At 58.4% G+C, this 22,310-nt stretch overlaps 1 protein-coding gene across 1 annotated transcript in view; it reads left to right on the top strand.

Moving 5' to 3' along the window:
- The window catches only part of NBEAL2 (neurobeachin like 2), a 180,805-nt gene that overhangs the window by 131,343 nt on the left and 27,152 nt on the right, over positions 1-22,310 (top strand). Inside the window, 20 exon segments of the mRNA XM_038390938.2 lie at positions 2,455-2,587; positions 5,532-5,651; positions 7,684-8,011; positions 8,837-8,919; positions 10,113-10,205; positions 11,687-11,858; positions 12,056-12,189; positions 12,747-12,906; positions 13,119-13,221; positions 14,144-14,297; positions 15,451-15,609; positions 15,744-15,903; positions 16,165-16,250; positions 17,713-17,807; positions 18,019-18,118; positions 18,121-18,450; positions 19,278-19,456; positions 20,762-20,921; positions 21,286-21,423; positions 21,676-21,981. Of these exon segments, the coding sequence (XP_038246866.2) occupies positions 2,455-2,587; positions 5,532-5,651; positions 7,684-8,011; positions 8,837-8,919; positions 10,113-10,205; positions 11,687-11,858; positions 12,056-12,189; positions 12,747-12,906; positions 13,119-13,221; positions 14,144-14,297; positions 15,451-15,609; positions 15,744-15,903; positions 16,165-16,250; positions 17,713-17,807; positions 18,019-18,118; positions 18,121-18,450; positions 19,278-19,456; positions 20,762-20,921; positions 21,286-21,423; positions 21,676-21,981 (3,193 nt within the window).

The raw sequence follows: 22,310 nt of genomic DNA on the forward strand, positions 1-22,310 counted from the left end.
TTATCAAGTAGAATCTTAAAACCAGATAGATCTTTTGCCCCCACTGCTTCCCTTGGAAGGCTATTCCAAAACTTCACTCCTCTGATGGTTAGAAACCTTCGTCTAATTTCAAGTCTAAACTTCCTGGTGGCCAGTTTATACCCATTTGTTCTTGTGTCCAAATTGGTGCTGAGCTTAAATAATTCCTCTCCCTCTCCTGTATTTATCCCTCTGATATCGTAGGATCTTGCCTAGAAACAGCAGTTTGTGTTGACAAGCGGTGACTGTTGTCATTCAGGACAACTGCACCTGTATTTCCTCTCGTGGCCTAGCAAGAGTACCCTTTCTCGGCTCCCGGCTCCTCAGCCATCACCGCGGTTGGTAGACCCATGTCTCCCTCCCTCCTAAGCGGGGTCTTTCCAGGCTGCACAGTTCCCTTCCTACACTGTGATATCCCTGAACAGGCTATGAACAGTGTATTGCCAGCAGCTCTAAGTTTCCAGCCCTTTCCAAGCAAGCACATTTATTCTTGAGGTGAAAGCATTACAAGGAAAACTTATGGAACACAATCAAGAACGCCCCCCACCACACACAGCTAAGTTTACCAGAGGTCACCCATCAGCCTCATGGGGCCTTATGGGCTCCAGTCCTTCCAACCCTTCCCAGGAAGGATTGCTCCCGACCTTCCCCTCTTAGAATCATAGAAGATTAGGGTTGGAAGAGATCTCAAGAGGTATCTAGTCTAATCCCCTGCTCAAAGCAGGACCAACACCAACTAAATGATCCCAGCCAGGGCTTTGTCAAGCTGGACCTTAAAAACCTCCAAGGAAGGAGATTCCACCACTTCCCTAGGTAACCCATTCCAGTGCTTTACCACCCTCCTACTGAAAAAGTTTTTCATAATATCCAACCTAGACCTCCCCTACCGCAACTTGAGACCATTGCTTCTTGTTCTGTCATTTGCTTCCACTGAGAACAGCCAAGCTCCATCCTCTTTGGAACCCCCCTTCAGGTAGTTGAAGGCTGCTATCAAATCCCCCCTCACTCTTTTCTCTGCAGGCTAAATAAGCCCAGTTCCCTCAGAGCCTCCTTGTAAGTCATGTGCCCCAGCCACCTAATCATTTTCGTTGCCCTCTGCTGGACTCTCTCCAATTTGTCCACATCCCTTCTGCAGTGGGGGGACCAAAACTGGACAAAATACTCCAGGTGTGGCCTCACCAGTGCCAAATAGAAGGGAATAATCACTTCCCTCGATCTGCTGGCAATGCTCCTACTAATACAGAACCATATGATCTGGTTCTATGAGGTGCTCACAAACTAGTGTGGTGGAGGCTAGATAAATACTTAGAGCAGAATTGATAGCTACGCTCCAGCCAGGCCAAACTCAGGTCTGTCCCACCTGTGCAGCTCAAGCGTTGAAAGTAGGGGGTGCATGGTGCAGCTTTGGACAGAATCTGAAGACCACAGGGTCGCGGCTCTAACTTGGAGTGCTGATCCTTTATTACTGGTGGTGATGCACGGGATGAGAAGAACCCAGCTTGACTCTGAGCCCAGGGTGAAGTAAAACCCCACTTGGGCGTAGAAACTTCCCCTTGAGTACTGGTCAGCATGGGGGGTGGGCATAATAGGCCAGGGGACCCCCAGTTGCGGGGTTTGGTGGCAAAGATTTTGCTTTATTATGCCCCGTGCAGATTCTGGGACAGCTGAGGCACATACCACCTCTTCAGGCACCCTGGAACCTGCATGGGGCATATCAAAAGCATCTTCTAACAGATACTTTTCCCCTGGGCGGGTTGGGTCCGGGGAGGGGAGGTGTGGTGCAGCTTCGGCCAGCCTGCGGCTCCTCTGGCGGGGGGAGCTTGTGGCTCCAGCCATGGGAGGTGGAGGGGGGGCAGCAGGGGATCTCAGGGCACCGATCATGGGAAGGGCGTGGGCAGAAGCGGCAGAGACGGGGGCTAGCCTCCCCAGCAGGGATCTCCACCTGCCACCCATGCTCGTCAGCTTTTCGCAAAGGAAGCTAGACTGGTGCCTAGTGCCCAGCGGGTCTCAGTTGCTCCCCCTGCATCCAGGGCTGGGAGAACTCCCTGCTTTAAATCCCTTTCTGAGCACGGCAGGTAGTCTTCCTCGAGGAGAAAGTTAAGAGCCCTATCTGGTGTCTTTCTCCTTCCCTTCCTGTTTTGTATCTTGATCACCTTCGCTTTACTGTGAGCTCAGAGTCTGGTTTCAATCATCCCCATCTGTCTGATTTTTCATCCTTGAATGATTCACTTGACCCTCCCACCCCAAGCTGTCTGCAACCATTCTCTCTGCTGGTTTGACTGTCCTTCTCCAGGCTTTTACTTCCAGCGGCATGTTCGTTCACACACCTCCCACAGCCGTTCCCTTCCATTTTCTCCCTCTGGCCTCCAGGGCCTCGGGCCAGCTTCTAACCCCCAAGTCACGGTCCTCCCTCCTCCTTGTGACTCCCCCCTGCAGCTTTTTCACGGCCAGTGGCACCGGCTTTGAGGCGTTCTTCACGGCCGACGGGATGCTGGTGGTGGCAGTGTGCACCAAGAAGGAGTATATGACAGTGGCACTCCCGGACTTCACCTTCAACGATTCTGCATGGGTGAGTAGTGTCCCTTTTATGCTGGGATGGGACATCCCCTTTCATTCCAGTGCCTTCTGTTCCGGCCACCCTGTGCCCTTCCATTGGCCTTACCTGATGAGTTGGTCCATCAAGTCTTCATCTTGCTTGTGGCAATCTCGAATTCACTCGGCCACGAGGGGGGGGGTCAGCATACACCCTGAAATGTGACTTGGATCTGTCTGATTGGTATTGTCCGGCCTACTTTAAAACTAGCCCCTGCAATGGCTGTACTGGAGGTGCCACAGAATTCTGTCCTTTGCCCATGTGCCCTAGCGTTTCCTGCATCTGTTCTGAATCTACAGGCTGTTCATGTCACGCAGTGACCCTCTGCTCTGCAGTTAAAGCAATGGGTTTCCTCTGAGCCCTTTCGTCACTGGGGGGGATCCTTCTCCACTCCCCCAAAAGACTGAGGCCAACCTATTTAAACTGGGGGTGGCACCTGATATGAAGACAACATGATGGTCAGGATGCAAATTTCTAGGGTCGCGCTTAGCAATCGCAGTGGAGATCAGGACCCAGTTATGTTAAGTGCAGCGTATGCATGGACTGAGAGACAAAGAGCTTGCAGTCCAAACAGCCACCGGGTGGTTGGGGAAGCAGAGGACAAGTGACTGGCCCAAGGCGACTCAGGAGATCAGTGGCAGAGCCAGGAATAGAGCCCAGGTGTCCTGGGGCCGGTACCCCCTCCACCGGACCATATCTCAGGCAGGTGTCTGTAGGTGAAGTGGGACAGCAGCAAACAGGAACATGCAGTTCAGGAAGCAGTAGTCCAGGGTCTCTTTAGTGCCTCACTCAAGGCAGTAGATCAGACTCAGTTTCCCCTCTATACAAGGAGATAGTAAGGCTCAGAGGTGAAGTAACTTGCTGACGGTCACAGGGGGAAGGTATGTAACTGGGTTCACAACAGAACTGGAGAAATCCATGGAGGAAAGGGTCCATTGATGGCCATTAGCCAAGCTGGTCAGGGATGCATAACCATGCTCGGGCTGATCCTAAACCTCTGACTGCCAGAAACTGGGAGGGGAAGGCAGGAATGGATCTCTCCAAAATTGCCCTGTTCTGTATGCTCCCCCTGAAGCTCTGGGATGGGATACTGGACTAGAGGGACTATCAGTTGGGCCTGGTATGGTCATTCTTAGGATCTGACTCCCAGTGCCTTCACTGAAAGCTCTGAGACCTGCTGACAGACCCCAGGCTTCGGCAGGCGGGATCGAACCTGGGACCTCTGGAGCTTAGTGCATGAGCCTCTACTGCGTGAGCTAAAAGCCAACTGGCTCTTAACAAAGGCTGTAGAGCAAACTCATTAATCTCTCTCTCTGTGGTATTGGTGCCACTAGCTAGGACAGAACACAGCAGGTGTGTGGGTTACACTAGCAAACGTCTGTCTGAAATAAACACTGCTGCAGTGTCAGGTCTGCCTTGAAAACAAGCAGCAGGCTGTTCAGTGCAGCATCCCTATTACTGCTCCCACTGCAGCTGTACATACTTGGGCTGCGAGCGTGTCTCTGACAGGCTCTCGCAAGCTGCTCGGGGTGGAGCTGTACCAGCGCTTGCCTGGGAGACCTTTTGGAGAGCCCCGAGGTCAGGGGTGGGAAAACTTTTTGGCCTGAGGGCCACATCAGGTTTCCAAAATTATATGGAGGACCGGTTAGGGGAGGCTGTGCCTCCCCAAACAGCCAGGTGTGGGCCGACCCCTATCCGACCCCCCACACACACTTCTCGCCCCCTAATGTGCCCCCCCTTCTCCTGCCCCATCCACCACTCCCTTGCTCCCTGACTGCCCCCCACTGCCCCATCTAACCCCCTCCCTCATTCCTGACGGCCCCCCTAGGACTCCTGCTCCATCCAACCACCACTTCTCTCTGCCCCCTGCCACCCCATCCAATCCCCCCTCTCCTTCCTGACTGCCCCCGAGACCCCTGCTCCCATTCAACCCCCCTGTTCCCTATCCACACCCCCACTTCCCTGCCCTCTATCCAATCCCCCCCCCCCGCCCCCTTGCGCGCTTCCTGGAGTACCAGTGGCTGACGGCGCTACAGCCGAACTGCCTGGCTGGAATCAGCCATGCCACCGCGTAGCATGGAGTCTCGGGTCAGGCCCGGCTCTGCAGCTGTGCTGCCCGGCAAGACCTCGCAGTCCCTGCCCCCCCACCCAGAGCGTTGTGCCAACGACGCAGTGAGCTGAGGCTGCGGGGGAAGGGCCTGGGGCAAGCTTCGCAGGCCAGGAGATCAGGGGCTGGGCAGGAGGGTCCTGCGGGCCAGATGTGGCCCACGGGCCGTAGTTTGCCCACCTCTGCTCTAGGTGCTTGAGCAATGCATGGGGGGTTCAGGAGGTAGCATTCTTCCCAGCGAGCCGCTACTGAGTCAGCCGCCCAGCATGGAGGTGGCACCGTGCTGCTGGACCGACTGCAGCCATCATGGGTCCGACTGCACCTTCCCCAAGCGTAGAGGTGCTTCACTGTGCCCCCCGGCCCGGGCTCTGGCTGGTGTTCCACCGCAGTTTCAGCACGGTACGGTGCGTTTCACGCCCTGCCCTGCGGTGCTGGGGAGCAGCACTGCTGTGTCTCGCTTACGCCGCTGGTGCCTTCCACCCGGAGGAGACTGCCCATATGTCCACCACAGCCTTGAGAAGCTAAACCTCCATTGAACTGTTATCTGGGCACCTCTTGGGTCCTGAGCTGCCCCCAATTCCGGGAGGAGATGGCTTGGATTGGGGGCAGCTGGCCGCAGGTTCCTTGACGGTCTGCAGGGGGAGAGTCTGGAAGGAGGGGATCTGGAAGCCTGAGTGTCTGGCGTTTGGAAGTGGGGAAGGAGCGTAGTTGGGGCTCATGCTTGCAGGTCGTTGGGCTCATGCTTTGTATAGTCAGTAAAGGGGCCGGGTTGAAGCTGGCGCTGACTCTCCCCTGCCCGGCTCTCTCCTCCAGCACTGCATCGACATCGTCCACGTCACCGGCCGCCGGCCCTTCGGCCAGAACCTGGTCAACATCTATACAGACGGGCAGCTGCGGCAGGTGGCTCAGCTGCGCTTTCCTTCCTTCAATGAGGTAACGCGGGGGGACCATCTGGGTGCTACTGCCTTGTTCCCATCCTTCCCCTCCCTGCTGTCCTGGGCCAGGCCCCTCGCCTCCTCACACTCTGTCCTGCCGCCTCCCCACAGCTTTCCATTGCTGATTTCTTTAGTTCCCTTCTCCTCTGGCCCTTCCCCTGTACAGCGCCGTGTGAGAAGAACGTGCAGGTCGTGGGGGAGAGGAGCTCTGCTCTCACGCTTTTGAGGGTGCCAGGGCTGAGGAAGGTTACTTGAGCCCGATTCAGCAAAGCATCCTTGCTTAGGACAGGGCTTGGAAGCATGGGCTGAACTTGGAGTAAGTGCTGGGCTGAACTGAGACCGGGCTGAGTGGTTTTAGCCCTGTCAGGATTGAAGGGGGAGGGTGAGAGAGAAAAATCAATGGGGGGGTTGGGGGAGGCATGTCAGATAAAGGTCAGATCTGAAGGGCCTGACTTGAGAATCTGCAGGTGGGCAGTGGGGGGGGGGGCACCTTGGATGAAGTGATGCCAGGCCATGGAGCCCCACCTCCTGCTATTGGGAAGCAACCATGCCCGGGAGAGGTTGGGAGGATGTGCGTCAAGAGAACCCCCTCGGATGCTCTCGGTTATAAAGGAAACCCTTAGAGGGAAGGGCCTGATCCCAACTCTGTGCAGGAGGTTGCTCCTTCCTGGGCACCCTCATATCTCTTCCCATGGCGGGGGGAGAGGTGCCCATCCGCCCCGCCGTCTCCTGAGCCACCTTGCCACCCTCAGAGTTCGAGGGGCTCAACCCGGCTAGTAGCTGGCTTTCCCCATTGGCCTGCGCCTCTCCCTGCTTCGGGTTTAACTCCTTCCTGGGTAACCAGCACAGTTCAGAGCCTGGCTGGTGGGGAGCGCTGTGTATGGTTTTCGGGGTGCCTAGGGCATCCATGCTGTGAATCACTGGGGGATTTGAGCAGCAGCCTGTAGTTGAATCTCACCAGGCGGATGTCCTCATGTCGAATGCAGTGGTGGTGCCGCAATAGCCATGCCGGGCTCGGAGCGCAGGGCATGCGCAGAGAGCCTTGGGCGTACCGGTCGGCACAGAGCGTGGTTTCCTCTGCACTCCGCGGGTCCTTCCGACAGCAGCCTCCAGACTGTCCCTGGATCTCCTGGGCGAGGGACCGCCAGTGCAGTCTGGAGTTGGGCTTCCTACAGCCAGGCAGCTGAGCAGGATGAGGGAGGCGCTGGACAGCCAGCGTGCTGAGCCAGGCTCTGCCCCATGAGTGGCTGCTCGTCGGTGGACGACGGTGGGACTCCCTATGAGCATAGGGGTCCCTCTGCATGGAGCAGCTGGCAGGGCCGGGATCTAAAAACCAGGGCATCTCCCAGCCAGAGCGTGTTAAACAGAAACGCTGCCTTGGCCCAGGGTTCTCCCCAGCTCATTGTCTAGGTGACTGAGAACTAGAAGAGGTAAAAACACGACAGCGGCGCCTCCTTTGTCCCTAGGGAGATGGATTGGGTGGGTCCTACAGTCATAGTCTCGTTCATCTCTGCTGTCTCAGATTCTGGTATCTGAGCCATAACATTAGGCCATAGACCAACTCCCAGGGACCCCATCGCTGTTCAGTGTATGGAGGCTGCTCCGGCTCGACAGCGACCCCTAGTTGCTGAGGGGAGACCCAGGAGCCTCCTTTCCCATCGTGCATTGCTTGATCCGGTCGTTCCAGGTGCCAGTGGTGGAGGGCAGGTCCTAGTCCCGCGTCTTTGGGTGGAGGAGGAGGGCTTGATCACGGTGGCTACAGAAAGGAGAAGTCAGCAGCCACCTGCCGCTCTGGTCTCTGGGAACATGACGCTTCCTGCTCGTGTTGCAGCAGCACCGGGAGACCCTAACCAAGGACAGGGCCCCGGTGTGCTAGGCGGTGTACAAAGGCGCGTAAGAGACAGCCCCTGCCCTGTCGAGCTTTCAGTCTAAATACAAGTCAAAGGGCCTGGGGGGGAAGGGGCACTGGAGGAGCCGTGTTACCCTCCTCTCCCGGGCTCCGTGCAATTGTTCCCTCTCTCTCTTTTCAGTCGTTCACCTCGTGTTGCATCGGCTCCGCCGGCCACCGGACAACGACCACCTCCACGGTCTACCCCTCGCCTTCACACTCGCCGGAGCCAGCCTTCCCCTCTCACCCCTCCCTCAACCGCTCCCAATCCTTCCCTGCCTCGTTGGCCATGCACTCCTGGACTCCCGGGGCCGCTCAGCCCCCCAGAGAAGGCCAGGTGTCTACAACAGTAGCAGGGAGTCAGGACACAGAGTGGGGGACCCCTACGTCCCTTGAAGGGCACCTGGGGTCAGTGTCCATCTTCTGTGAAGCCCTCCAGCAGACCCAGGTCAAAGCACTCTTCTCCTCAGGTAGGTTCTGGGTCTCAAAGGGAAAATCTCCCTCTTCGGTGCCTCTCCTCGCTCAGTGAGCCGGTCTGAGGCGTGGTATCCCTCGTGCAGCTCTGCGGACGGCCCGGGAGGCTGTTCTCCTGCTGCAGGGCGGTTTCGGGGGGGTGGGGTGTGAAGCAGGAGGAAGGGGGGCAGTACGGACCTCTTGGAGGCCTTGGCCCTGCAGGGCATAGAGCAGTGCTAGCTGTCTGACACAAGTCGCTGCTGGTGGATTCCGACCCTGAGTACCGGCGGGGCCTGGAACGTGCTGAGGAATTTGTGGGAGCTGCCCCCCAACTCCCGGCAGCGTGGTTGTGGATCGCGGCATGCCACCCACACCCCACCGGTGCACAGACAGTCCAAGCTGTGCAGTGATTCCAGAGCACCGATAACGCAGTCTGTGCCGCAGGGCTGAACAGGGTGTTTAGCCACATGGGCCCTGCTGCAGGATGGATTTCCATAGCCTGGATGGGGCCCCACGCTCCCTAGCCCCAGAGTGTGCACTAGCAGGGTGTGAAGCCCCACCGTGCCGAGTGCACCGCTCCCCTGGCTTGGGAGGGCACTGGGCACTCTTGGTAGAGGCTGACCTGGCAGGGACCCATGCTGGGAGGAAGAAAGGGGCAGGTCGCTCTTGCACAGGGGCCAGGCCCACTGGGGATCAGACCAGGGATAGCTGTGCTGACCTCTGCACTCGTTGACCAGTAGGGTCAGCCCCAGGGGGAAGCACGTGCTCGGCTCTCTGGGCCAGCCCGGCAATGGAGTGCCTGTCGCTTGCTCACCCCACTCTCCGTTCCCTCCATCCCACAGGACCAAACGTTACGTCACAACTCAAGCCGGAAGGCGACTTCCTGGAGCTCAGCAGCAAGCTACTTCTGTACTACACGCCCCAGGTAAGGAGAGACCTTCCTGGGCACCTCTCTGCGGTTCGGTCCCTGCTGGCCTCATCTCGAGGGATTGGCACGGCCAGTGCTACTGGGGGTTCGCTGAGCCATGCTTGGATGGGCTGCGTTGGGCTCGGAGAGCCTGCTGCATTGAGCACTGGCCAGTTCTCCAAAGGGGCTGGGAGTTTGTAGGTGGAGCTGGAATGGTACGTGGGTAATGGGCGTACAGAGATGAGGGGCGCGTTGCGGCGGGGTGACCAAAGTAGCTGCCTTCCCAGGGCTGCGAGTTCGGCACAAGTGACTCTGTGACTGTCTGAGGTTGCTGTTTGTAACAAGGGCTTTCCTGTGGGAGCGAAGGCCAAGGTGGTGGAGCTGTTCTTTGTGCTAAAGCTCTTGGGCTGTCATCCAATGGGTCACGCCCACTGGGCTTCACTGCAGAGGATGGGCTTGGTTTAGATTTCGATCTGCTGTCATCCTGGGGCAGTGAACCCCTCCGGGCCGGGGGATGATGGGTTCCGCTGTGTGGCGGGACCTGGCTTTCACGATCCACATGGGTCGGTGAAGCAGAGTTTGTGCTGCACCATATTCTAGCAAGACAACACACATAAGTTTGAACCGTTCAGTGTTGTGAGTCCCCTGCCCAGAGCTGAGCGCACTGCTCCTCCAGAACTGCCTGGGGAGTAAGACACGAGGCTTGGGATATCAGTCAGGCTCTCCCACAGAGCAGCGTTTTGCCCAACTGGGAAGCCTTTCCTTTAACTAGATCTCTGTAGCAGCCACTCTGACTCCTGATGACAAGGATGACGCAGGAGACGGGCCCTCCTGCCCTTGGTTCTCCTGGATACATGGCGTTTTCCATAGACGTGCTCGCTAGTGCTAGTGGCTGTTTGTGTGCTCACTGATACAGCCCCTGCCTTGAAGAGCTTCCAATCTAAACAGACCAGCCGAAGTAGTTATCCCTGTTCTACACAGGCTTGGAAAGATCAAGTGACTTGCCCAAGGTCATGCAGGAAGTTTGTGGCGGAGCTGAGAATGCTGGATCTCTGGAGTCCCAGCCCAAACCCCAAGGCTACCTTTCCTCTCCTTGTGTCGGGTTGTCTAGGGCGATGGCTTATGCCAGGACAGGGAGCATGTGTGTGTTGAACCTGTTGTCATGGCCATAGTATTTGCTAAAGACATGTCATTTGCTTGCACCGTTGTAGGCTTGTAAAAATAACATCTGCCTGGACCTGTCTCCAAACCATTTTTTTGACGGGAGGCTGACCGGACACAAAGTGGTGAACTGGGATATCAAGGTACGGTTCTGCCTCTTGGTCTCTCCCGCCTCTTGGAGTTGGTGGGCGCTGGGCCAGCGAGGTTGGGACTCGGTGGGAAATGTGGTCTTGGGTAGTCAAGCAATCCAGGAACTGGGGCTTCCTACCACGCTAACAACGTGAGGATGCATTGATCCCAATTTAATCGCATGGGTTAGAGCACCCAGTTCATCTCTTTCCCTACAGGACATAGGTGCTGACTCCATGGGTGCCTCAGCCCCAGAGCACCTACTGGCAGCCTTGCCAATCAGCTCCTCCCCCTGTCCCAGCACCTGCCACAATCAGCTGTTTGGCGGCATGCAGGAGGCGTTGGGGGAGGAGGGGAAGGAGTGGGGGCGGGAAGTGGCAGAGCGGATGTGGGGACTTGGGGGGAAAGGATGGAGGGGGGGGTCGAGCATCCCCCCTGGGAACAGAGGAGGTTGGCTCCTATGCTACAGAACACGTAAGAGTGTGGGGGTGGGTCTGCTAAGAAGGATCTCCTGCACTGAGGCTTAAGAGGCTATTCTACAGTTATATTTCACTGCCAGGGAGACTTTCCTGACACTTTTTTCTTAATGCCATCCCATTCGCTCCTAGCTTCTCTCCCTGTATGGCCCTTAGATCATTCCTCTCTGACACTCCCACCCATAGGATTCCCCTTGCCCCATTACCCCCTTACACTGAGCTTGGCTGAGCAATAATTGTTTGTACCCCATAGTCCCTTCAGCTCCCAGATCATTTTCCTTGCTCTTCTCTAAACCCACTACCAAGATATTGATGCACTGGAGGAACGCTTGAACCCTGCATCCCAGGCTCCTGTCTCAGGATTGCAAACCACTGGCAGTCTTGTGTTGTCCGGGGTGTTCCCGATAACATCACGGCACACAGCGTACAGTCACGGTCTCGCTGTGCGACTCGCACGCACATGGCAGCTAATCGAACGCTGCTCTAGGACAACAATCGGCCCAGCAGCGTTTTGAGACCGGTTTATTGGCTTTTAAGACCCTGGTGCTAACTTAAGCTTTCAGTCCTCTAGACCGTTTAGATTCAGTGGGCCTTATTCTCTTCTACAAAGGAGTAGCCCCGCTGAGGTCAATAGAGTTAAACTGGTGTTGGTAACGAGAAGTCAGGCACAGCTGCTGAGACGCGCACACACACACGGATGGTTTTGTTGCACTGCTAAACCTTGTTCCTGTTATGATTGTTCCCCTGGCTGGCTGTTGGGTTGCACTGCCGGCGGCTGGCTCTGGGAAGCGGCAGCTGGCTCTCTTGCTGACTCCTAGGGGCAGTCCCCTGGCCTGAGCAGGCTTGTGCTGGAGGGTGTCTCTGGCTGGTAACTCGCCGGAGACTTGCATGTTACTTACCTGAGCACTACCCTGTAAGAGGCAGCGTCCGCGTGGGCGGGGCAGGGTGCGCCCTGCTGGTCTCGGTGGATCAGCCAGGCCCTGTATCTATCTCTCTCTCTCTCTCTTTCTCTCCTGTAGGACGTTGTGAACTGTGTTGGCGGGATGGGGGTGCTCCTCCCATTGCTGGACCAAGTGGCGGCCGAGAGAAAAGAATCGGAGGACAGCCAGGAGACCCACGACCTGGTTGGGCCAGAGCTGACGTCCTCGCGGAGTCGCCAAGGCATGCTCATCCCCCTGAGCAAGTCCTCCGGTGAGCGCAGCATCGGCCTGGCTATTGCTGGTAAAGCATGGGAGCGGGGCAGCGGGAGACCAGCTCCTCCACACGCCGCTGGAGCCCTGAAATTCGCCTGGGCCATGTACCTACTTGTCCCTTGGGCAGCCAGCCCCACTCCCCCACTTGGCAATAAGAGCTGGTCCCTGGCTGATCCTTCTCGTCCTCTCCTGCAGAGGGCAGACTGGAGAAGAATGGCGTGGCTGCGTTTCTGCTGCTGGTCAAGAACTTTATCCAGCATCACCCCGTGAACCAGGAGAGTCTGGTGCAGTGCCACGGGCCGGCAATCATTGGAGCTCTGCTGCAGAAAGTAAGAGACTTCCAGGGCCAGCCGGTCAGAGCCTAGGTCACCTAGGGAGCTAAACAAGGCAGAGCTGAGCCCAGGACCTAACACATGGTGCATTAAAGCCAGCAGCTGGGCCACTGCATGTGCCTGCAAAGGGGAATGTCCAATCGGGGAATACATGTAATGCCATGCAGTGCTGGCTGTAACCCAGCTGGAACAAGCTATGATGGGTGACCTCTGCTCCCACTCATTTCAATAGGGTGTTGACTCTGGAGCATACTGATGGCTTGATCTCTGAGGTGTTGGAGAAATAGAGTATTTTATACATGTTGTGGGGACACCCAAACATGTATCCCTTTTACCCCTCGTGGTTGAGTTTATTCTCTCCTTCTCTCCCATCACCCGAAATGGCAAGTCCTCTGCTACCTTTAAGCCCCCTCTCTGGCTTAGGAAAACATCTGCCAGTCTTTTGTTGAGAGCTCTAACACAGGGTCACATGACTCACAAGTCCCAGAATGCCCTGCGGCTGCTGGATGGAAATGGTGCTGCCCACCCAGCTCTCATTGCTTTGCACTTGTCAGGTCTCCAGCCTCATGATGGACATGAACGTGCTGATGGCGTCGCAGTCCCTGATGGAGCAGGTGGCTGCCGAGGGCCACAGCTTTCTACTACACCTCCTGTACCAGTACCTGCTCTTCGACTTCCGCATCTGGAGCAAGAGTGACTTCGCTGTCAGGCTAAGTAAGCGCTGTTGGGGGTCTGCTTCCCAGCTGGAGCGGGCCTTGGCAGCTCACGGCTTCCCCCTGTGTGGGTCAGGATCAGCTGCCTCCTGGCCAGGGTGGTTTGGCTGAGAGCTTGCTCCATGTCCCGACTGTCTCTGCTTGCCAAATACGGGAACGTACTTAATCTTCTGGATGTGTCTGCTCTCCTCCTCTTTTCCCCAATGCCTGCAGGTCACATTCAGCATTTATCGAGCACCATCAAGGACCACAAGCAGAGGAGCCGCAAGAAGTATGGGGTCCAATACATCCTGGACTCCATTCGGACGTACTACGGGTGAGTTGTTTAAAGGCTGGCTCGCGGCTTCCAGCTTGCCCCTGTTTGTCCCGGTGAGTTGGCTGAGCTGCTTTAATCCTTCAATGCCTGGAGAAGAGGGGATGTCCTGAGGCAGCCCATGGGAAAACTGAACCAGTTCCTTGGCGCCAGCAGTCTGAGACGATGTTCTCTCCAGCCTGCTCTGCCCAGGGCCCATCCGTTTCTTTTCCCTCATCCAAGGGGCTTCTGCAAGGGGGGGAAAACGCGGGCAGCAGGTAACCCCCCCAAGGTCGGTGAGGCTAGCCTGCGGCCCCGCCTCTTCCACTTGAGGCCCCCACCCACCCGCCAGAACCCCGAGCGCCTCACTCACCCCTCACTCCCGCGGCTTGAGGAGCCCCGGCCGCCCCACCACCCCTAACCTCCAGCTGGAGCAGAGCCCCGCTGGCTTCAGGGGAGATGGGGAGCATGGGCGGGGCCTCGGAGCAGAGCGTGGGCGGGGTCACACTTGGGTTAGGGGAGGCTTAACCTCCCCTGGCCTTCGATACCCACTGCCCATGGCAGGCTGTTCCGTGAGAGCTTCTCAAGGCTGGAGTAGAACTGACTCCCGGTGAGGCTGCTTTGCCCCATTCTTGCCAGTTCTGCTGCTGCTTTTGGAGCCCCCCTGGACGCTGCGATTCTTGCTCCATCCCCTCCCCCGGTTTGCCCTATGGCTCTGGATTCCTGCAGCCTGAGAGTTCCTGTCCTGCACGCTTCACTAAGCAGCTCTGTGACCAGGGACCGTGCCTGCCGCTGTTGGGGGCTGGAGCCCTGTAGGGGGTGGCAGTATAAAGCGAAGCCAGGGGAGGCTGAGGAATGCTGTTCTCCCCCATTTCTGCATCCGGGCCAGGCCATCGGTGCCGCGTGTGCCCTTACTGCAAAGTTCCCTCCCCCTTTCCCCTCGCAGCACTCATAAGGAGAAGCCGATTCCCACAGACGACGTGAAGACGGTGCAGATGTCCCTGTTCAGCCTGGTGAAGGATTTCCTCACCAAGAGCTTCTCTGCCGACGAGATGCAAAGCGCCCTGAACTACCTGGCTGCGGTGCATGATGAACACCAGGTGAGGTGGGGCAGTTGGTGTTGGGAGAGGCACCACTAGAGTGCAGCGTCTTGTGGTTAAGGTGCAGAATTGGAACTCGGGGGTGCTATGTTCATTGCCTGGCCTTGCCACAGACATCCCCGGATGACTCTTTGTTTCTCTGGGCTTCCATTTCCCATCTTTAAAAGGGGGGCGCGATCCTTTCTTCGTCCTGCCTGTTGAGACTGCAAGCTCTCCTGGGCAGGAACTCTCTTGCTATGGGTTTGTGCAGCACCTAGCGCTACAGGGCCCTGCTCTTGGCCGGAGCCCGTTGGCGCTACTGCAGTACAAATACTGCATCCGAACAGAGAGCTCAGAGGCATCTGGGTTGTCCCGGAGGTGTGACGAACGGCAGCCGTGGCCTTGCCTTGAGAAGTGCCCGCTCGGGACCAAGCTGGAACTGTAGCTGGAGTCAGCGCAGTGATGACGTGATGCTCGGGAGGACTCTGTGTATTTGTGCTTGGGGGCACTCGGATCCAGCCCTGCAACCTGGGGTCTAGAAGCCAGGTTGTGTCCTAGTGATGTCCCTAAGGAAGATCCCTGACCCAGCTCGCTCCGCTGTAGTGGGGCTGGCCCTGGGTAAAACCGTGTGTGGTGAGTGATAATCTGTAGGACATGGGGACCCACAGGAAGCTGAATGGCTGAGGGCTTTGTCTAACTGGCCAGTTAGTGTGCGGCAAGCTGGGGCAGGAATGTACAGCGCGTTACCAAGTGTCTGTGCGGACCCAGCTGCCTTGCGCTAGCGGTTCTATTGTGCACTCTGACCTGCTGTGGTTTGCAAACTGAGATTGGGGCGCACCCCGGCACTTCTAGCACACAGCAGCAGGGTCCCCGTGGCCAGGTAGCGTGCAGCAAAGGTGTGTGCTGTAGATTCACACCCCAGCTTTCCCCGCTTTAACTGTCCATGTAGACAAGCCCTCGGGAGCTGTTTTTCCAACCATAACAGCACCTTCAGCAATCCCCGTTACCATGAATATCCCACCCGAATCCCTGCCAGTCACTCGTCTGAGAGCCGGGGCGGCGTGGCTGTATCCTGAGGCCAGGCCAAAGGGTTGCTGGGTCTGGGGGTGATGGCCAGTCGGCATACGCAGGCCATCTCTGTCCGGGGGTGTAACTGCGTCCGTGGCCATTGCAGGTGTGTGGAGTTCTGGAGGTGATCCATGGCTTGCTGAAAGAACCGGCCTCCCAGGAGCAGCTCTACGCCTTCCTCTTTGAGTCAGGGAATGTGGAGGTCCTGTTCTCGCTGCTCGTCCAGAGAAAGTTCTCGGACGAAGTACGGGAGAGAGTCTTCAAGGTGAGATGCGAGTCCTAGAGTCTGGTGTTGTCCGCATCCCCCTGGCCTCCAGCACTAGGCCCCCCCAACTGGCCAGTGCCCGTGGTGGGTCCCACAAAGCCCCTCCACTAAGGCCAGCACTAACCCTCCCACAGGTCCTGTACAAGATGCTGAAATATGAGAAGGCCCACGAGCGCAGCAAGTACCGCCTGAAGCTGAAGGACATTGGCTACCAAGGGCTCATATCGTATCTGAACGACATCCCGGTGTCCATGCTGCTCTTCCGGTGTCTCCTGGAGCAGGTCCTTGGCTCAGGTACGGCGCCTGCCTTGAGGCTGTGGCCCTGCTGCATTACCCAGCTGGGCACAAGCCACGTGACTTAGAGGGCGTGATGCTAAAGAGAGCCTGGGATTTATGGAGCCAGGGGTCAGCCATACGTTTCGGATCTGGGATCACCCGCCTGCAGCCGGTGGTCTCCGTGGAAGGCAGGCTGGGCTGTAGCCTGGGAAGTGTCTGTTAGGTCAGCGCTCCACAGGGCCGCATCCCACGCCCGTTCTTGCTTCTCATCCCCCGCAGACTCTCCCAGCTACAAGGACCTGATGGCTGTGGTGTACCTGTCCCACCGGGCGGAGCTGGCAGTCAGGCTGGATACCTGCCGGAAGGTAGGAGTGTCCGGCGTGGAGCCCTCAGGGCCCGTGGAGCCGGCAGAGGAGTTCTGCAGGCTTCTCTGACCATACACTGTTGCAGAGAGACGAGTCCATGTCACTACCTGCACGTACAGCCCCAGATGGGCTCAAACTCGGGCCTGGGGCATTAACCCATCAGGCCCCCAAGCCTCCCTAGTCAGCTGGCTCTGTCTCTTTACGTGCCCTCCGCGCCCCACGTCCCTGGAAGCTGTTGCCTTCCGAAGACGGCTGGGTGTCCTCAGGAGCTGGTGTCTGTCACTGAGGCACTGCCCTGTCTCACACTGATTGGCCATGCAGCCCGTGCCCCGAGCGGACACACCTGCAGGCTGACCTGCCATCTTGCCCTCTTAGTCAGGGCAGGGGCATATTGTCAGAGCCGTGAGCTGCCCTTGTTCCATAGACAGACAGACGCCGTCCGTCTGCAGGGCTAAATGCAGACACCCTGGATTCCATCCCCTGTTGGTCGCAGCCGGGCTGATGGTGTCCCTAGATCCCTCTCACGGCCCGGTCCTGGGTGACGGTATGCAGCGGAGCCAGGCTTGACCCCATCTCTCCATTTCCCTCCCAAGCATGGAGAGCGGGGAGAGATGCTGATTAGCAGGAGCTGGAGCCACATGGGGCGGGAAGACAGCTGAGCGGCTGGCTGGCTACCATGGAGACCCTTCAAGGCAGCCGGCCAGCCAGTGTCACGAGAAGGGCTGGCCAGGGAAGGAGCCGCGGAGCTGGCAAAGGTCCAGCTCAGCATGATCAAAGGCTTTCAGCCCCCCTTGACGTCCCTGCCTCAGAACTCGGAGCCATCCCCAGCGTGCCGCCGCAAAGGGGCGGAGGTACCAAAGGGCCGAACACATCCCTACGGTGGTGGCTCTTGGTCTCTGCTGGACGGGTTTCAGCTGCTCACCAGATCTGGGGGTGTGGGGGATTAGTCCCTGTGGGTGTCTGAGCAAGTACTTGGATGCTGCGCTGTTGGGGCCGTACAAGTACCTAGTGAGGTGAATGGAGTTCTGCTCAAGGACTGCGGGTGCAGCTCGGGCCGTTGCATCCTTGCTGCTGGAGCCAGGCCAGCAGAGACCGTGGGGGCTGTAGATGTGGGAGCCCTGATTTCTGGGCTGAGGAGCGTCAGGCGTGACCCCTCTCTCGACCACACGTGGGGCCCTCTAAGGAGGATTCCCCTACCCCACGGTGCTGCCGTCTTGAGGGGTGCAGAAAGCAGTGGGCAGGCCCAGCACCCTTTGTTAACCCAGTCTTGCCTGAACCGTGAGGGCTAGTCACTGGTGGACGTTGGGTGAATCCTTGTTTGCCCCAGTAAAGGCAGGCGAGTGGAATGCCCTGGTGCTCGTGCCAAACTCCTCCCCCTCTGGCGGGCACGGGGAGTGGGAACAGGTCTGGTCGGCCACGCTGGTCCGTGACATGCCCCGTTCTCTCCTCTCCCCACCTGCAGCTCTTCCACTTGATCTACTCCCAGCACGACACGGTGAGGCAGCTGGCAAAGCTGGCCGGCTGGCAGGACACGCTCACCAAGCTCTACGTCAAGGAGTCGTACGAGTCCCGCCAGCACAGTCTGAGCGGCTCCACCAACGGGGGCTGTCTCGGCTTCCTGAAGCTCTCTGAGCACGGGGGCAAGGAGTTGGGCACCGAGGCCGGGAAGGAGCGGCTGGACAGCACCAGCCATGCCCTGGCAGACCTTCAGGACCTGGATGTCTTTCTGCCAGTGGGCTTTGAGGCCTCTGACCATGAGCTTTCTGAGGGCTTCTCGGACCACTCCATCTCCCCGACCGGCAGCTCCAAGCCCTTCCACTCCTATAACTTCAAATCCTTCGACTCCTTGGACCGCACCAGCCACTCCTCCTCCTTCAACACTATCGACATCCCCAGCCAGGGGGAGGCCCCCTCCACCGATGCCCACCAGTTTGATGGTGTCTACCACCCTCTCTCACCCTTCTGCATGTCACCCTTTGACCTCGGCCTCGACCTGGCCAGCACCTGCTCCACCGCCACAGTGGAGAGCGGCAACCAGACGCCGGGGAGCTTGCCAGGGACCCCCTCTCCTCTGGAGTACTTCAAACCTTTCCCAGGCACACGGGCTCGCAAAAGCTCCAGCCTCTCCAATGTCCTAGACGAAAGCAGCTACCAGGAGACGCTGGCCAGCGACGATGTCTCCAATACCAGTAACCCCCAGGTAAGCCACTGCCCCCCATGACCGCCAAAGGAGCCGCTCTCCCACTGCAGCCCATGGTGAGAGCATTCAGAGGGGAGCCGGCAGCAGTGGATGAGCGGGGATGCCACTGTCTGCAGTAAGAGGTATTCACTTCGATAAAATCGGGACATCTGGTCACCCTACAAGACCATGCCCGCTGGCAGCTGGCCTCCCTAGATGAAGGATGCCAGGGTATCTCTGCACCCCTGGATGCACTAGACCAGCCCTTTGTTGTTCACCTGTAAACCAGGTTCCCCCTCTCCCTGCCGTTCACCCCTTCCTGTTAATTTTTTTCCTCAAGTCCCCCGTCTCTTAATCAGCATTTGATTCTGTGCAAACAACCACCCGCTGTGAGGCAGGGAGAGAAATCTCTTCTCTCCAGCAGGACCCCTCTTAAGATGTGTCTGGCTGACCTGCCGTTAACTCCAAGTCTTTAAGAACAAAATGTCCAGTCTAGACACACGTCTCCTTGCATGTTATCTGCTCACACGTAACCCAAAGGTTCTGCTGCCCAGTGTGACAGGCTGTAAATGACACTCTTCGCTATCTACATAGTAGCGCACTGGACCCAGAGGATCCCTGTCACCTATATGCCCCCTGGTGCCCTCTGCCAGCTGGCATCGAGATCCTTGGGTCATGGCCCTCTGTCCCTAGATGCCCCACTCCCAATCCCACCCCCATCATGTCCGAGCAGGACAGTTGTCTCTACCAGGGGGCACTGCGTCCGCCATCCCCTCTAGGAGAAGCCCATGGGGAGCGGACCAGCTGCTCAGATCAGCGTGTGTTTTCTGCCTCTCCCCCCATCTCAGCAAACGCCAGAGGAGGAGCTGTGCAACCTGCTCACCAACATCATTTTCTCGGTGACCTGGCGTGGGGTGGAAGGCTGGGACGACGCGGCCTGGAAGGAGCGCGGGCAGGTCTTCTCCGTCCTCACCAAACTGGGCACAGCCTGCGAGCTGGTGCGGCCGCCGGATGAGATCAAGCGCAGGTGGGTGCTGGCAGAGCGGCAGGCCTCCTGCCACCTGGTGGACTCTGGCCAGCTTGGGGAAGGGGTTTGGGAGGTCGAGAAATAGGATCAGAATTGGGCCCACAGGTGTGTGACCCTTCATCCTGTCCCCCTCAGTTGGGCCAGAGGGCCTAGGATCCTGGCTGACAACGTGTCCGAGCTTGTGGGTTTCTGGCACGTTGGCCTCTAGCATGGGGGCAGCTCACTGCCAGGCCCTAAGGGCACCTAGCCTGTCGGCCAAAGGAGCTGCTTCATTTTACCCCTTCGGAGCCAGGGCCCTGCCCTGCCCCCACACCTGCCCATTTCTCTTCCCCATTCACACCTTGGAGGGGTGGGCTTGTGCTTGTGAAAGTGACGCATCAAAGGTAGCTGTCCTGACTAGTAACCCCCTGCTACTCCAGCCCTGCGCCCCCATGCCCAGCCTGTGTCCTTTGCTCCCAGCCAGCAGGCTCACACCATCACAGCCTTCCACCCCCATGCCCAGCCAGGCCCCGGCCGCTTGCTCCAGATCGCGCCCCCCTGTGATCCCAGCTGTGCATCTCGCCCGCTCACTCCTGACCTGTCCTTTCTATTCCAGTCTTGGGCGTCGCATGTGTCTGATGAATGGGGTGCATTTCATGATGTTCCCGCACACATCAGGAGTAGGCCCCTCCCCACCCCTCAAATGCATTACACTTGCCACCTGGGCATAGACTTGAACTTGGGCATCTTTGTAGAAGGGAAAAGCCACTAACCCTTCTGTCTCCTTGAAATAAGGAGCTTCCCAGTCTGTTCATGAGTGTCAGAGCCCAGGGTAATCCCGGGTTGGGGCACTGAAGAGCACATGGCCCTGAAACGCTCCCCAGAGGGGCGGGTGCTTTGCAGAGAAACTTTGGTCTTGGGCACCTGCTTCCCGTGGCTGATTTCGTGGCCTGGGACTTGAGACACGAGTTCATTTCCCACCTCTGGTGCCGCCTGCCTGCAGGACCTTGGGCACGTCCCTTAGCCTCTCTGTGCCTCAGTTCCCTATCTGTAACTTCGGGATAACAGCGCTGTCCCACCTCGCAGCGGGTGGAAGATTTTGAAGCACTCAGATACTATATGAATGGGGGTCCTGAAGAGAGAGAGGCTGCGTGACCAACACAATATCCGGTGGGTGCTAGCAGCGTGCGGGGCTACCTGGAGTCCCCCGCTCGGCGCGGGAGGATGAGTGGGTTATTCTCTAGAGCAGGCAGTGCCATCGGATGCCTGACACCCCCCGTGCATGCATGCGCGCGCACACACACTCTCCCTGTCTCTCTCTTGCAGCCTCCTGGAGATGATGATGGAATCGGCCCTCACGGACATCAAGGAGTCGGCTCCGGCCACTTTGCCCAGCCTCACCCAGAACGCGCTCAAGTTGCTGAGGCTCCTCCAGGACTTCTTGTTTTCCGAGGGGCACAACAACCAGGCCCTGTGGAGCGAGAAGGTCCGGGCTGGTACCTTGGCAGGCCTGGGGCGGGTGAAGATGGTTTTGCCGCTCTGCTCCATGGGGTAGCGTCGTGCTGACGTGCAGAGGGCTCATCGGCTGCTGGGCATATACTGCCGGAACAGAGCCGGGGGTCTCTCTCTTTCCCTCCTGCCGCAGTTCATTGGCTGCCATCCTTTTGGGGTCACTGCTTTGCAGCTGGCTCTCCCATTAAATTACCCCGCCCTGGGCTTCAGCCGCAGCTTCCCTGGACGATACCTGTTCCCGTCCGGAGGCCGGGGAAGCCAAGCGTGGGGGGCTGGGAGGGTGAGCTCCGTCGCTATCCTTGCTGGGAGGAGTCACTCTGCCCTTCCTGTGGCTGCAGATCTACGAGGGGGTGAATAGCCTGCTGGACAAGCTGGGGGTGTGGTACCACTTGGCCAACGGGACCTCGGACCTGAAGGAGATGGCTCAGATCGGCCTGCACATCCTCATCGGGTACAGTGGGCTGGAGGAGGCCCAGGTGAGGCGGCTGGGGACCCCGACTGGCCTTGTTAGAGTGACCCTGAGGGTTCCCCTTCTCTCTTTGGGGAGGGGCTGGGCTCTGAAGGGAAGTGGGGGGTCCGGGGGAGAGGGAGAGGCTGGGAAGGAGAGGGATTGGAGAGGCTCTGAGGGCCCCAAAACCGCAGTATTTCTCCCCCTGCCCCCATGCTGGGATGAGCCTGGGGATGTAACAGCCTCTCCCCTGCCTCCCCCTCCCCCCCGCTCCCACCAGCTGCACTCGCTGGCCTACGTCAAGCTCCACAGCCTGCTCCAGACGGCCTCGGCCCCCATGGAGGAGGAGGCCTGCTACCTGCTGGGCAAGCTGGAGAGCCCCCTGAGCCGCGCGCTGCAGCCCAAGTCGGAGGCCTTCTCCTGGCTCCTGCCCATCGTCCGCACGCTGCTGGACCAGTGTTACAACACGCTGCAGCTACAGCGCCTGCTGCCCTCGCTGCCCCCCACCAACGGCAGCCCCACCTTCTACGAGGACTTCCAGCTCTTCTGCACCACCCCTGAGTGGAGGGCCTTCATCGAGAAGCATGTGGGTGTCGCCGGGACGGGCCCCTCGGGGAGGTTACCATTGCCAGAGGAGGGAGCACTGAGTGGTTAGAGCGGGGAGCATGTCAGATGTGGGCTCTGTCCCTGTCTCTGCCGGTGGTGCTGTGCGTGTCCATGGGGAATCTCTTCGGACAACACACTCAGCCACGGATGCCAACAGCCAAGCCCTGAACCAAGGGGGGATGGTGTAAATGTTGGGAGAATGGGCATGGGTGGGGGGGTGCTCAGCGGGGCTGTTTATGGGCACAGAAGATCTGACCAGCTGCAGGGCAGAGAGCTGAGCTATCGAAGGGCAGGGACCCACGTAGAGGC

The sequence above is a fragment of the Dermochelys coriacea genome, chromosome 2 (genome assembly GCF_009764565.3).
Source record: "Dermochelys coriacea isolate rDerCor1 chromosome 2, rDerCor1.pri.v4, whole genome shotgun sequence".
NCBI lineage: Eukaryota > Metazoa > Chordata > Testudines > Dermochelyidae > Dermochelys > Dermochelys coriacea.